The 17041-nt window shown below is 38.0% G+C and overlaps 1 protein-coding gene across 1 annotated transcript in view; it reads left to right on the forward strand.

The window, feature by feature from the left end:
• Positions 1–9811, forward strand: part of LOC104396874 (lipid phosphate phosphatase-related protein type 4) — a 30063-nt gene extending 20252 nt beyond the window's left edge. The window contains 3 exon segments of the mRNA XM_010006774.1: positions 4554–4611; positions 5792–5965; positions 7906–9811. Coding sequence (XP_010005076.1) covers positions 4554–4611; positions 5792–5965; positions 7906–9243 — 1570 coding nt within the window. The 3' untranslated portion in view covers positions 9244–9811.
• The last annotated feature ends 7230 nt before the right edge of the window (positions 9812–17041 follow it).

The following is a 17041-nucleotide window of genomic DNA, read 5'->3' on the forward strand; positions in this document are numbered from 1 at the left end:
TCCTTCAAAGGAGACAATTCCCTATACAATTATTAACATGTATAGCTTCTACTGCTTTTCCCAGTGGGATCTTGCTAAGTTACTCATAACAGCCAGGGGAAGAAGTCACCCAAGTACTTTATCTGAGACCTCTGTAGAACATAGATTATTCTTCTGGCATTTTGGTTTTAGTTTGTGAGGCCTAGTTTTGGAATTTGTTTCTCTTTCTCTAGTTAAGATTTTACTATTGACAGGATTGACAAAATTCTTTTATTAGAAGAAAGACAACAGTGCAAATCTTTGTGTTCCCAAACATATGACCTTTTCCTTCATGGTATTTCTCACTGGTGGTTTATCCTTCTTGATAATTTAGTCTTTAGTCTCCCTACTTATCCAGCTAGAAGAGAAATTAATGTTGCTTATAATAGCAGGTTTCACACATGCGTATTGGTCAAGTTGAGATGTAAAACAGACTATGTATCTTATTTTAAACAAGCTCAACATGATAAAATTATGCTAACTCAGTTACTGATGATAGGTCATAGATTTAAACAAGGAATCCGAAAGTGTAAGTCAGTAAGTTGCAGTGTTATCTGCTACTTTTTAGTTCAAAGACTTCATCAGTATGAAACATCTTAAATATAAGCACTGAGAAATCATGAAGTTCTTCACTGAACACAATAGTTGTCTTCCATATCTTTTCCACAGAAGGTTAACTTTTATGGCCTGTTAGTTATTGAATGTTTGAATGTTTTGCAGTCCTTCAAAATATTGGTGCTTTTTAAAAATATTTTGCTCTCCGAAAAAGTTACAGCAGGATTATAGAATATTTGAAATTCCTGTTTTTGACTCAGCTGCATAATTTCTGTGTACCTAATTAGTAGACATGAAGCTGTGTTACTTCTGACACATCCACTTCACTGAAGCTTTGCACTCATTTCTTGTTCTGCATCAGCCCCAGTTGCTATCTTCTGTTTTAACTTTATGCCTCAAGGGATTACATTTTTGTCACATGGATATTATTAAAATATTCTGTATATATATTAAGGCACCTCTCCCCCAGTTTATTTACTATTCCATTTACTTCAATAGTTGACACACTTGGGAATCATGAAATCATTAACTTTGTAAGTTTCTTCCACCAAAACTTGCAGTCTGTCTCCTCTCACTGGGACAAACCAATTTCACTAATGTTTAAAGACCCACCATAATTTTATGTAGTCTGTCTTAAATACATCTGGTGAGCTAAGACTCATAATTGACATTGATTAATCTGACATAGCTTTTCAATTTATACATGTGGGAATGATCCAGAGCTGGAATGAAGAATTATGGCTGTATTCAGCCCAAATAATTTGGTGAAAAACAATCAGAATTACTGTATCAGCCCTCACTTCACTATCTCTTTTCCCATAGCCATTTGCTGTTACTGGGATACTGCCACTGAAGCCTTATGCTTGCAAGCAGTGTGCCTTGCACCTACATGGTGTCCCAGGGAAATCAGTGTAGCTTTACATGTGAGCAGGCAGAAAAATTTTCATCATTACATTTAATTCACTTCATTATCATCTCAAATATGATGCTTACTTCTCTGAATTGACTGCCTGCAGCCATTTAAAAAATGCTGATCCCTCCTGCATTTAAATATCATCACTTCTGAAAACAAATAAATATAGTTGTAACATATTAAGACTAAGGCATGGGGTTTTTGTGTTTGTTTCTTTAGGAAGATGACCATATATTGATACCTTAAATTTATTCCCATCACAGATTATACATTTGGTGATCTATGATATTCTGGCACCACCCTCTTTTACTCCTTAATTAAAATTTCTTGTATTTTTCCTTTATTAAATTGTTGCTTCCTTATGCCTATCTCAACCTTACCAAAGAATTCAGCCCTTGCTGCTTGTTCAATACTTTCTTCAGTCTACTATAGGAGTTCTGGTATAACTCCTTCATCCTGGAAGGTTAATTTGACTTCAGTAATTTCAGCTTGTAAGGGACCTGTTCTTCTGAAATTGCTAATGGCCTTCATTTTTTATTTGTACTTCCCAGAAACTTTGGCTGTAGAAATTTGCCTCTAGCCTTCCCCAAGAAAAATATAGAGAGGAACACCTAATTATCCAGCTGATTGTATGAAATAATTTTCTGCAACATCCCCAAATATCCAGAGGTTTCTCTGTCCATCTTTTCCTCTATTTATCTTCAAAGACACTTTTCAGTCATTTCTATTCAGGTCTCCAGTGAGTTCTTTATCCTCTGTCATTTCTGGTGTTCTGACTCAGTATGACTCTCTCGCTCAGTATGACTCTTTCTCTTCATTGTTTCCCCTCTACACGTCCTCATTCATGAGCATTTAGAGTGATAACACTGTCATCTGAGTTTAGGACATGTTTTCTTTGAGATCTTTTTTCACCTTTTCAATACAGAGCCATACAAAAAAGGCTACATATTTTTAGCCTGAATTATTTTCATTTTAGATTAAAAGATAACAAATAGAGGATAAAAAACAGTGTCACCATTAAAGAGTAACCAGAGTGCATTTACTCTGTAACATGCTGTGCCTACACTGAAAGTGTATGAATAGAAAATATAATAAAGATAAAATTGACTGAAGCACAGTGACACCTTATATACTGTAACAATGCCATCAAATTAATATTAAGTTCTGAGTGGTACTAAAGTTCACAGAATCAAATCTACTCAGTAGCTCCACAGAGACTCTAAGTAGATTTCTGCTTCCACTAAAACCTGCACAGAGCGAAGGAGTTGATTAGCCATTAGAAAAAATTCTATTTTTCTCATGTCTTTATTCTCCTGTCCTCAATCCTGAACTTTTTCCCAAGGGATACTATTTGTGAAAGGTTTGTTCAGGTGTGGAGGAGGGGAAGAAAAAAAAAAGAATTTAGGTCTGTCTTTAGAAATGAAAAAGGAATCATGCTGATTTCATGTTGGCTAGGGTCTGGAGCCATGGGCTCAAATTCAGGTCAGCAGTGTGGTATTCACACTGAACTACATGCACACGTTTGATTGCCAACAAATTATTTAGAACAGAGAAAGCAAAATGCATAGGAAAGAAATTTAGAAAGTAGACTTTCCTGCTTGGGAGAAAAATGTCTTTGTCTAAAGATAAAGGACAGTGTTTCAGTCTTTGCAATTTTTTACTAGCTAACTCAGGTGCTGCTAGAAAAATAGCTATATATGGAAAGCCCAGTTAGGGTAGCAAGACCCATCTGCAAAGCTGAATGATTGTTCAACTGCTTATCCCAAGCTGAGTTTTCTCAGGTGAGAGTGGCTGCAGTGGCTGCAAGATAGACATAGGCTTCTTCAGCAAGACAGCCAGCACATTACATTTCATGTCCATGCCATTTGAAGGACATAAATGTACAGATATAAACTGCTATGCTTCTTCACTGCATCTTGCTCACTTCTAGAACTCAGAGGTCATGAAAGTTTTTTAGGACTTCTGCAAGCTATGAACTAGATGTCTGCCATAGAAGAGGTGTTACTCACTCCTCCTCCAGCTAAGATTTCCCCTCTACTGTGTAACATCTCTCCTTCATGTTCCCATCACTTTTATTGGTTTTAGAGGATTGAAATGGGTGTATGAAAATAATAAAGGTAAAATGTTAGACAGCCTCGTGTGAAGGTCCTGTCTAGCTGCTACTTGTACAAAACCTCCTTTTCTTTATCAGAGAAGTAGAAGCTAAGCTGTTGCTTTTCCTTTTCATATCTGTAGTTTCAGACTCAAGACCCAGTCCACATCATGCAAGTCCCCAGTTTTTCAATGCGAACAGAAGGCCCTCAGCAATTTCAAGAGCAGGCCTCATACTGCCTACTGTCTCACACAGCTCAGATGTGTTTTAATTTACCCTGTTGTTTTGGGCTTTGGAAAGGGCCCAATAACTCTTAAAATGTCCTCTCAGTGTTGGTGTGCGCTGTTCACTCCTACCATGTTATAAAGCGCAGAAATTTAAAAAATAAACCTGAATACATAGCAAAGAAAGGTGCAGTTTACTTCTCTCTGAGAAGAATGTCATCCTGTCATTCCCCCATCACTAGAGCAAGAAAGCAGGAGCATGAAGATGATTAATTCGGTTGCAAAAGTTACAACCTGAATATCAAAGAGTATGAGTTCTTACTTTGAAAAGAGTCCAAGTGAAGTCAGTGAGAATAATCATTAGATTAAGGTTCATGCATTAAGTCGTAAAATTAGGTACTTACTGAAAAGTTAGTATGGAAATTTCTTTATAGAAATAAACATATTTCCCCCAATCAAGCATTCAGTCTTTAGTTTTTTCCCACTGTTCTCTTAGTACACACACTTTTCTTAGTACACAAAATTTTTTATGCTAAATATCTCCTTCAAAAGAATGGTGTTTTATTAACACTGATGCTTTCTCTAGATTACAGAAAAAAATAATTTAGAAATTAAATATTAGTGATTGATCATGTATTGCTTAGGAAGTGTAAGCTGAAAATGACTGTCCCACCCAGTGTTTTTTTTCAAGTGACCTCTAGCACAGTGTATTTAAACTGAGAAGCATAATTTGAGTGTCCTTCCTTGGCAGAAAGTCATTCCCGTCTCAACACGCCACCTTGGCAGCCTTTGCAGCAGTGTACATTTCGGTGAGTAACTCATTTTCATTTGCATGAGACAGAAGGCAGAAAATAATTTGCTGTATATTGTGAAGTGATATGTTGCCTGGATATCCTAGATGGATGTAAGATTTTATCCTCCCAGTCTGAAAGCAAAATATAACTACTAACCACTAAAATGAAACTAGCTCTATTATGCAGAAAGGTTCAATTGCTTCACATCCTTTGTTAAGAATTCACATGTAAAATGCAGTGCTTATCTGTCTTACAGGGTGATATTTTAACTTACCATTCAAATTAACCTTTATGTGTTCTGCCTTTTCTTTATTGCTGTCTTCACTTGACTTGCTGCTTTTAAACCTGAGGCACTAAGGAACAAACATTGATGTGATGTAGTTTCATTTGACCTCCATAGAATTGCAGCATGGATGAACAGGCACAATCACTCCCAGGGGCCTCCAAGGTGCTACTGCAAAGCAAGTGAATAAAAAACACAAGTAAATAGCAGAGAATTGTAGGACATGCTGCAGCAATCACAGCTGATTTTCCACTTCTGAACAATGAGATTTCATCAGTATGGCTACATTTGTATGAGTGACCACTTGAAGTTTAAAAAAAAAAAAAAAAGTAATTCTATCCCATATGTTATAAAAATCAAAGCTAAACAGTAACAACCAGTTAATCAAATCAGATAATGGAATTGTGCATGTACTGGGAGCTTGCCAGTATTTATTCTGCCCAGGAAAAGGCCAAAATTTGGAATAATACTGATGAACCTCTCCCATTTCAATTTTGTGACCTCCCCTCATTGAGAAATGGCTCTCTAAAGCATCTAGTGGTAGCTTTTGTTAGAACAGGTTATTGCATTCATCTGGCATCACATCTGGCTTCTGTGTTTCAGAAGAGGTGGCTTCTTAGTCACATTTACAGAACACTTGGGCTGTAACTGAACAGTATTTAGGCATAAACTCCTTATCCTAATTTATGTCATTAAGCAACACTTGTGTATGTTTTGGACATATATTCCTTGTGATTTCAGATCTTCCTACAGTAAGTGAGCAAGTTTTAACAGGGCTGTAAAATAAAATTAAACGGACAGTTTGCAGTATAATAGTGATCTGTGTGTGAATGAAACATTGAATGCAAGAAATTAGTATCCTCTTAGGTAAAGACTTCTTCAACTGCTTCTTCATTTCTTTCTTTTTTCAAGATGTACTTCAATTCTACGTTAACAGACTCCTCAAAACTTCTGAAACCACTCTTGGTCTTTGCTTTTATCATCTGTGGAATTATATGTGGTCTGACTCGTATCACCCAGTATAAGAATCACCCAGTTGATGTTTACTGTGGCTTTCTCATAGGAGGAGGAATTGCTCTTTATTTGGTAAATATGATATTATCAGTTAAGTTTGAGCAAATACAACTGATAAGACTAATAGGAGTAATGGTATTTTTTATGAGAACCTTTCATCATGGTCACATACTATAACTAAAAATTCAGTTAAAATGTGCTGGATGATTTAGTGGTAATCACTTCTTAAATAAATAGGAAAATAAATATGTATTTCAATTTCAAGTGCTGTAACAGCACAGAAAGTGGTTTATAACCGTCTGGCATTGTATACAGAAGCAGGTCAAACATGATGTGCTTCATTAAATACTTAAATATACTCATCTTTTCTTCTCCATGCTTAAAAGCATAACACAAGGAAAGTATTGGATTGTTATTTTTTGCCAGCCTGAGCTTATATCACCAATGTTAGCTTTATAATCTCAAAAAATGGTTGTATTAATATGCAGCAACTCAGCTGAGTAAATTGCTGAACCTGCAAGAAATGAAACGCAGTATTACACCCTTGTGATTCTTTAGAGCTCTTGGGGAAATTGTACAGGGGAAATAGGATGCCCAAGCCAGGTTATTCTTATGCTTTTCCTCTGGGAATATGCAGGACAGGCTTGTCTGTATCTGTCTATAGGAAGCTCACCAAGCATTGGCTTTTGCTTGCTGTTCTCAGTATGTCTCCAACATGACTGTTGCTTCCCTAGCTGTTCAGTTCAGTGTCAACCCAGGCACTTGTGAGCAATCAGGAACTAGTGCTGACAACATTATTCCTCCAGTGTGGGCAGGTAAACAGAAAAGTCTAAACAGCCAGTGGGATGATTTTGACACCCCCCAACCTGAAAGGTTTTTTTTGTTTGTTTGTTTTTTATAATACTAAAATAAATTCATATCCTATTCTCCTTTTTTTCTGTGATAAAATAATCTAAGGCACATGCAAATGGTCTACAAAGGTGATCAGGTGAAAGATCAGCTAGGGCAGATAACAGAAATCCCACTAGCTACTGAAGTCAGTTTCTATGATTGTACTGTGAGAAGAAAGGCATTCTGTTGAGAATATTATTTCAAATTATTGAGCTGTTGTACACTTTCATAAATGGAGCTGTTGTTCCCATATTTGAAATCCACAAACAAGTATGCTCCTGATCCGTCTTCTCCATATGCAGTTGCATGACAACATACATCAGAGAGTACATTGTCCTGGATACCCAGTAATCAGTGAATCTGCCCTGAAAACTGCACACCAATAAGAGGAAGAGAGGGGAACTAATACGAAACTACAAATACCTCTGAAAGTAGTGTAAATAACAAGTAACCTAAGTGACTGAGTCAGGCATTTGACCCTTTCATGGAATATTCTCTCTCAGTGGAGTCTTTTTAAAATAACAGCATTTTACAGTGAGTCTGCTGAATAAGAAAATGTATAACTAAGTCTTGTTACAGGTCTGTGAAGCTTGGAAAGCAATTGATTTAAAGCTGGTAAATTGTTTTATCATGTAGATATTGTATTACATGGTTATTATGGAGTAGAAAGGGCAGAATCACAGAACAGAGAACAACTTGAGCTGTAACAAGATTCAGTAAAATAGAGCAGACAGTAGTGTAGCTATAAAATAGCTTTGCTTAGAAAACTGCAAACATTTATTGGTATATTCGTTTAAAAAAAAACATTCTTCAGCTGTATCTGTTGCTTTATAAAATGAAGAAAACTGAAGGAGGCTAAATCTTCTCCTCTACTATTTATTACCCTGAACTATATGCCCTAGTTATCCTACTGAAATTACTTCATATGTGTCTAGGCATCCCAGATTGAGGACATAATTTGGAGTAAGAATATACTGGTGAGGAAAGTGAGCATACTCTGTCAGTTCAGCTGGACTAAATCTATAATTCAATATTAAATGCAGAATAATATAATTAAAGTACCTTAACATGTCTTATTTTTCCCCCATAACTAACTATTGATGCTTCTGTTCAAATATTAGGGTCTGTATGCTGTGGGGAACTTCTTACCAAGTGATGAGAATGTGTTTCACCAGAATTTTCACAGAGAACCTCTAAGGTCTTTGACAGACCTCAGTCAAGATGCCAACAGAATCCTGCCAGGTAAAAATGGTAGCAGCAGTGACGGCATTGTCTCTCACCGTGCAGAAGGTATCCTGAACAGGAACCACAGAGAATCAGGCTCTCTGACCAATATCAAGAGAGCAAATGCTGATGTAGAAATAATAACACCACGAAGCCCAATGGGAAAGGAAAATATGGTTACTTTCAGCAACACTTTGCCAAGAGTCAATACACCATCCTTGGAAGATCCAGCAAGACGAAATGCAACAATACATGCATCAATGGATTCTGCCCGTTCCAAACAGCTGCTTTCCCAGTGGAAGAACAAGAATGAAAGTCGAAAGTTGTCACTGCAAGTAATAGAGACTGAGTCTGGCCAGTCACCACCAAGGGCTATTGAAATGAGGTCAAGCTCAGAACCCTCCAGAGTGGGGGTAAATGGTGATCATCATGGCCCAACTAGCCAATACCTGAAAATTCAGCCTGGCAGTGTACCAGGCTGTAACAACACAGGTCTTTCTGGTGGGCCAAGGGTCTCTATTCAATCACGTCCTGGCTCATCCCAGCTAGTGCATATTCCTGAAGAAACTCAGGAGAATGTGAACACATCACCCAAAAGTAGTTCAGCTAGAGCTAAATGGCTGAAAGCTGCCGAGAAAAGTGTTGCATGTAGAAGCAATAGCCAGCCAAGAATCATGCAAGTAATAGCCATGTCTAAGCAGCAAGGAGTGCTTCAGGGCAGTCCAAAAAGTTCAGATGGAAGCACAGTCACCTGTACAGGAGCCATCAGATATAAAACTTTGACAGACCATGAGCCAAGTAGCATTGTCAGAGTTGAGGCCCATCCAGAAAATAACAGACCTGTAATTCAGATGCCATCAGAAGGTGAAGGAAGTGGGTCATGGAAATGGAAAGGTCCTGAAAAAATCACCCTTCGTCAGACATATGAGCTAAATGATCTTAACAGAGACTCTGAGAGCTGTGACTCCTTAAAAGACAGTTATGGGTCAGGTGACAGGAAAAGGAGCAACATAGATAACAGTGAGCATCACCATCATGGAATCACTACAATAAGAGTCACACCAGTAGAAGGAAGTGAAATTGGCTCAGAGACTCTGTCCATTTCTTCTAGCCGGGACTCAACGCTTCGAAGAAAAGGGAACATCATTTTAATCCCTGAGAGGGGAAGCAGTCCAGAGAACACCAGAAACATCTTCTATAAAGGCACATCTCCCACACGAGCATACAAGGAGTGAGGGGAGACATATCAGCTGGTCCGTACCACCACAAAGTAAACACATCTTAACACAGGTTCGGCTCTCTACGTTTTGAGCTGATACTTACCTTTGATGTGCCAATTTATTGACCAGAAGCCCAACTGTTGTTAAACACTGCTGGTGTGCAACGTGTATGAACCTGTGGAAAGCATGTGGTGGGGGAAAAGCACAATGCCAGCACCTAACTAATGTGAAACATTTTCATGCAGCTTGTTTCTTCAGACTCAAAACGTTTATCTGAGGGTGATGATGTCAATCAAAACAATGGTCTTGAACACAGACACTTTATTTCCTGAATGTGCCAACTTTCTGTTTTATTTATATTTGTGTCCAAAATCAGCTGAATTTTTCACAGCAAAGGCTGTATCAGTGGTATATATTCAACTTTGCATAATTTGCACCAAATCTTTAATACAGGATGGTGCTGATGATAACTTTACATGTTTTGAAAAATTGCATACTTATTAGAATCTACAAACACATGACGTATTGATGTGCAGTTACTTTTAAAAGTATATTGTTAAAACTATGATAATGCTGGCTGCATTCATTTAGCTTAGGAAATATTTACAGCTTTGTTATAGTGGATCTGTCACATTCAAAGATTGCAAAAGTTTTGTGTAGTTCTTTAAGCTGTCTACTGCAACAAAAAATGTGTGGGTGACATTCCATTAGAATGGAATATCTATCTATTTTGAATAGTTTTGCTGCTGCTGCTCAACTTCTGTTTAAGAACAGGTGCTACTAATGAAGAGGCTGCTTCTTAGTGGGCTAACTTGTAGAATTGTTTTAAATTATGTTTTTTAAGGGGTCTTTTAAAGCACTACAAGTAATTCAGATTTTACATTTTTAAACATCTTATTCTGTCCTTCAGCAACCCTTCCATTTTTCTATGAGTTTTTAACCATATAATGCAGGACACCAATAACTGCAAGATGTGCAAACGTGAAAAGTGAGCCATGAGTTAATAAAAATAAATGGCCACTTTCCTGACCAGCTTCCAAGGATGCTAATTAATCTGATAGCTCACACTTAGAATCACAGAGTCACAGAATCTTAGGGGTTGGAAGGGACCTCAAAAGATCATCTAGTCCAACCCCCCTGCCAGAGCAGAATCACCTAGAGCACATCACACAGGAACACATCCAGGTGGGTTTTGAATGTCTCTGGTGAAGGAGACTCCACAACCTGTCTGGGCAGCCTGTCCCAGGGCTCTGTCACTCTCACAGTAAAGAAGTTTTCTCTGATGTTTACATGGAACCTGCTATGTTCCAGTTTGCACCCACTGCCCTTGTCCTATCACTGGACATCACTGAAAAAAGCCTGGCTCCGTCCTCCAGACACTCACCCTTAACATATTTGTAAGCATTGATGAGGTCGCCCCTCAGTCTCCAAGCTAAAGAGACCCAGCTCCCTCAGCCTCTCCTCATAAGGGAGATGTTCCACTCCCTTAATCATCTTTGTGGCTCTGTGCTGCTCTTTCAAGCAGTTCCCTGTCCTTCTGGAACTGAGGGGCCCAGAACTGGACACAATACTCCAGATGCAGCCTCACCAAGGCAGAATAGAGGGGGAGGAGAACCTCCCTTGACCTACTAACCACACCCTTTCTAATGCACCCCAGGATGCCATTGGCCTTCTTGGCTACAAGGCACATTGCTGGCTCATGGTCATCCTCCTGTCCACCAGGACCCCCAGTTCCCTTTCTCCTACACTGCTCCCCAGCAGGTCAGCCCCCAACCTGTACTGGTACATGGGGTTATTCTTTCCCAGATGCAAGACTCAACTCTTGCCCTTGTTGAATTTCATCAAGTTTCTCCCTGCCCAACTCTCCAGCCTGTCTAGGTTTTGCTGAATGGCAGCACAGCCTTCTGGTGTGTCAGTCATTTCTCCCGGTTTAGTGGCATCAGCAACCTTACTGAGGGCGCATTCTGTTCCCTCATCCCGGTCGTTGATGAAAGTATTGAATAGTACTGGTCCCAATACTGACCCCTGAGGGACTCCTCTAGTCACAGACCTCCAACTAAATTCTGTCGCATTGACCACTACTCTCTGACTTCTTCCTTTCAACCAGTTCATAATCTGATGAAGCAGTCATTCACCTCATTTGCTTAGTAAGCCAAAAGAACAATCACAAGTTTTCACCCCAGTCACCATCAAGGGAATTTATGCTTCACTTCGAAAATGGAATGCCTTGGTATTGCAGAAACACTGGATGAGTGTTGCATTGTGCTACCACTACTGTTCGCCTCCCTTGAGACACCCTCCAGAGCCTTCTTAAGTACTGTATTTTTTTCACACCACTGCCACTTAAGAATACGGAGGGTATCTGCACCTGAGAGAACATGGATTATTTTAGTAATTCGAGTTTCAAATATTAAAAAAAAAAAGTTGCCTGCTAAAAATCTCCATTGCCAAAAACTGTTGAAAGGATAAGCTCTGAAAGGGATAAGTATAGCATGTCCTGGGTGTGCTAGAAGCAATGCCTCGTTGCAATTGGCTATTTAAGTTAATAGCTGAAACCATGCAGGTAAGAAGGCAGGGGCAGTGCTCACTCAGTGCAGCTCCTCATTCTCTCCTAGACTATTTCCACGTGAAAGAGAACTGCTATCAGACACCTCCCAGCTCCATTGCTGGGGGTGCAGGGAATGGCTTAGCAGTCCCCTTACTGATTAAGTAGAGCAGATCAGATCTGTTCTCTGGCTCATTGAGAGGGGTGTTTTGCTCTAAGTCCTTTTCTGATTAAAGGTTTCTGAGAGCCAGATACATATTACATAGTCTGGAACTATCTACACAACCCTGTCCCACCAAACTCTGAGGAAAAGCCCACCCAGCCAAGTAGGAGGTAGAAGGAAGAATCAGCCCATCCCAAGAAGATAAATAGCACAACACACACAGACCAAAAAACCCAAACAAACAAACAAACAAAAAATCCAACCAAACCACCCACAAAAAAACCTCAAAACCAAAACAGAATCCCAAACCCAACACCAATCCTAAGTAATTTCATAAAGTGTGAGGATGTTTGCTTATCTCTATAGAAGAAGGGATTCAGCATCAATGGAAAGCTTTATATACCTTCCCAGTTACACAGGTACTCCAGGCTTAGCTGAGTGCTGTCAGCCAACCCTGTCAAATGATGCTTCATGCCCGTGCCCATCACCCAGTGCTGTGGAAGAGTGTTGGACTTTCAGGAAATGACCACACTTTTCTTGCTAATAATAAAAGATGACTCCATCATACATTTGATGATTGGGAGGAAGTATTCTGTAGATTAAATGTAAGAATCTAGGTAGTAGGGTTGCAGCATATTGTGTATGTTAAAGGCACACTTTAAGGTACATTAGCTGGGAAAAATAAGTATAGATGCCAGGGAAAAAAAAAAAAAAAAAAAAAAGAATAATTTTGTAGAAATACGTTCTCAGATGCTAATATTTTCAAGTCAAGATTTTTTTGTTTTTAAAATACTAACTCTTTAGTCCTTGGTATTTAATATCAATTTTTGTACAAGGAATTACAAACACTTGGATTGTCATGAGCAAAACCCTTTGGATTTAGTTTAGTCTAGGTACATGATAATGCAGGTAGGATTAGCTTTAAAGGAACGGGTAAGACACAATCACTGTTGGCCCATCAATGCAGGGAAATAAGATGCAATCATTTGTTAGTATGTAAGTGCAGGGGAAAAGAACATAAGTAGATGAACCTGAAAATAATGGAAAATTGAAATGGAGAATTATGGCAATAAAGCAAAGATTAGAAAATGTTCCCTCTGGCAATTTAGCTGTTTTGGAAACAGCAGGATTCCTGGTGGGAGTGTTTGTTCTTTATTCCTTGGTTTTAGTCAGATATATATTCGCATATGTGTTGCTTTTATTACTCTAAAACTTGCTGTACTATTTCAAGTGCAGTGCGATATTTTTCCTAAGGTTTCCTATTTCTTAACAAAAGATTTTAAAGCTCTTGTGTAATCATTGAAATTGTGTTCTTTACATAAATATTGATATATTCTTTTTTACTCAAAGTGCCAAAGGCTACTGTTTTTAATAATGGCTTATCAAATTATATTACTTTAGTGAGCAGAAATGTAATAATATATACATTGGAACTCAGACCTCTGCATGTATATTTGATAAGAAGCCTTTTGTAAAATTACTCTCTGTTTACATTCCACTGATACCTTAATTTAAAATTAATCAAATAAATTGACAGGTGACATCTTCTTAGTGTTCTGATTTTCTTACTTGCTAACAGGCACGAATTTCTTTGTTAGGCTGTGCTTTACTGAGAAAAGAAAATACTCAAAAATAAAATATGTTTTTAAATGAGAATTCTCTATATAAAGTATTGTGTTTAATAAAATGTTATGCAATGTTTTCAGATGGAAAAAATTTGTAATTGCTATAAATGTATTTTGTTAAATAAGTACAGATCAATGCTACTGTGTGAGTTTATTGTGCTAACATCATGAAAATAAAGATTAAAATTCCTCAGTCAGATGTTCAGTCGTGTCTGTGGTGAAGTCTCATTACCTTTCAAATTATTTTTCAATCTTAGGTATCTCATGACAATTAAAAGTGGTCATCCCTGGGAAACCTCAAAACCTTGCATAGGTGTAAGAAGTTATGAGGAATAGTGTCCAAACAATCTTGTCTCTAACCAAAAAACAAGTTATAAAAAAAAAAAAAGAGAGTAAACGATTTGGGAGTTTTGGGCCATGAGAGGACACATCTGCTAGATCATTCTGCAGGACCAGCTGCATTGCTAAGCCCCTAATGCCTCTAAACCACCTTGCAAATGTTGGGTAGAGCTGCTAGAGGTGATTTGTGAATGGGGTGAATTGGATTTGTGAATGAGAACAGAGCAGATGTCAGGAACAAACCTGAGAGGAAGTGCTCTTCCCAGGGGAAGAAGTTATGATACAGGAATTAGCAGGTGACATATACCCTTTGCTGGCAACAGTTGTTTGGACTAAATGATCTTCAGAGGTCACTACCAACCCCTGCCATTCTTCGATTGTGTGAAAAACTACATGCATAGCAGCACGCTGTCAAAACCTCTGTCTTACCTAGAAGCCACTCAGGGTAGTGGAACTCCAGCTGCACACATGAGCATACACACACACACCTAGCACAAAGGCAATGTGTTTAAGCCAGGATTTAGAAAGAGAAGGCTAAACAGACAATTTAAATTGAAGAACAAATTGTGACAAGGCTGCAAATAATCCCTTTAAATTGTTTCTGTGTTGCCTGCAGTAATCTCTTCAGGCGTTCCAGATATGCATAAAGACATCACTTGGTTATACTTTCCACAGAAGAAATGTGTTCCTCCACTGATTTGCCATAAAGGATAGTAAGAAACTTGCACATTCCATGGCTTCCCTAGCATAGCCCTGATAAAAAAAAAACAAGCCAAGATGAGAAGTCATCCAGATCTCAAGCAAGTCTTCTCAGACCAAGAAAGCACCTCTTATGTCTGAGAGGAGGGGAAAATAAATGAATTTTTTTTTTTCCTTTACCAGGAAATTTTCCCTACTCTCAAAAGCCAACTATCATTGAGCTTTTTCCCAGTTATGCTTACAGAGAAATATGAGTCATGGGGATTTGTGATTCTATCAAGTCTTTGCAGCTACTTAATGATGCTTAAGGCAAATCTCTGCGCTCTCACCAAATCATTCAAAGGAAACTGATCTATATCTGGACCAGTTGATTCTTTTCCTGCTTCTGTTCCTGCTTCAGACTGAGCTTGTTGACCTCAATGTCTGTTCATATACTGTATTTGGACCAGAAAAATAGCTCTCCTCAGAGAACATCAGACAATTGGGAACAATAGCTTTACTCATTTTTTCCCTGTAAAGAATAAGACAATATAATCAATGCTTTGAAAACAACAGCCATATTTTCATTTTCCTTAAAACCAGCTATGATGTTAGTTCAATTAGTACAGCTTATATTTCTCAAAGTCTTCAGTATGCATTCCTTTGGTGTTCTTTCATATACATACTCATGTGACATTCATTATCTGAGCAACAAAATTTGTTCTGAGGGCCAGTCACCCTGGTATTATTTTGCTTTAAACCAGAAAAGATGTGGATACTCAGAGTGCCAGGTGCCTTTTCTATTTTTTTTTTTATTTTATTTTTTTTTTTTTAGGAGAGCATCATCAGGGGATGAAAATCTTTTTCCAGGCCCAAAAGAAGTATTAGCTAAGGCTTCTGCATGGTAACAGTTGCAATCCCCTCTGGTACTTCCTATCTTCCTGAATAGTCTGAGGTAATTATCTTTACTCTTATCAGAGAGGAGAGTTTTCACAGAAGTGGTCCCAGCAATCTAGTACTCCCAATACTGAGGGTGGGCCAGCCCAGCAGGGGAATATCTGTAGGCTTTGGCTGCTTGAAGGTTTTCATTTCCTAAGAACTGCCATGGGTCTGATGCCAAATTTATGTCTTGGTTTCCTACCAGAGAAAATAAGTTTTCCACCTCTTAACAATAATGAGAAAATTGGAAGAGAAGCATGTGGTTTAAATGATCAGGACAGCAAAGATTTCATATATGACATTTTGCTTGGTAATAAAAAGCAAAAGTGCTACAAAGACTGTGCCAAACAGTTTGCAAAATTGCTAAACCTGCTAAACCAAGGCAGATCATGGGAAGATGTTTCTTAAAATTCTTTCATTTTTAATGAGGTTTATGAAAGAGTCCTTTCACTAACCTTTTTTATGATGCATCTGGAAGAATTCAGATACAAGTTAGCAAAAACACATCTTAGAAATTATCCAAGAAAAGAAAATTAGTTAAGGAGAAAGTTTCAGCTGCTTTCCAAAATGAAAGATTAAGCAACACTTAAGCACAGAATCATCATTTGTAAATTTGCACAGTTATTTATCAAGTGGAGTAGGCAGATAATTAGTACAATCAGTGCTTTCTTAATCCTTCAAGACTGGGTCACCGTAAAACAATTTCCTCCATAGTTAAAATACAAAATGTGCCTAGTTTACAAAGACCCCAAGCTCTTGTCATTGGAAGAGGCAGAGGAGGAACAAAAGGAACTGATGAGAGCACATTATAATCTGTGAAGTGACACAAAAGCTACATTAATACTTTATGAGATTCAAGATTAAAATTTTGAAAAATTGCAGCCAGGAAGAAAAGTAGCTAATTCCACCAAACATTGAACTAACTGAAATACTTTGGAACTCATAAGAGGAGCATATTGTCCTATGAACTTCACAGAATGGATTTTTAGCCAGGATATTAATTCAACAATAGCAGTTGTGTGACACTAAACAGTGTTAAACTGTATAAATGGTATATTATTATGAAGAAAAACCTGTAGGGAGACATAGCAAGAGATCTGCTGCCATAGAAAAAAATGTAGCTGCTAGATAGACACATTGCATCATTGCTGCATCAAGGGCAAACCATGGATCAGCAGTATACCATGAACTGCATCTAATTTGTTTTGTTTAATAAGAATTTGAAATCTGAAACAGATATATGATGGTCAATTATTACATACAACACAGCTTCATAGATTGGCATACTTTCTAACAGGACTTAATAACTATTGAAAAACTGGAGATGAAACACTCCAGAAGATAAAGGACTAAATATAATTTAGAAGATTTTATCTGATGTTCAGAGTTTTGTAACCTCAGAAAAATGAAAAACAAAACCAAAAAACAAACCTTAATAATTTCATATCTAGACAACACCTCTATTGGAGTTACAGGGTGCTTTACTTCTGCGGGTTTTGTACCTATTTCCTGCAGAATGAAGTT

Source organism: Chaetura pelagica, unplaced genomic scaffold (genome assembly GCF_000747805.2).
Source record: "Chaetura pelagica isolate M959 unplaced genomic scaffold, ChaPel_1.0 scaffold69, whole genome shotgun sequence".
Classification (NCBI taxonomy): domain Eukaryota; kingdom Metazoa; phylum Chordata; class Aves; order Apodiformes; family Apodidae; genus Chaetura; species Chaetura pelagica.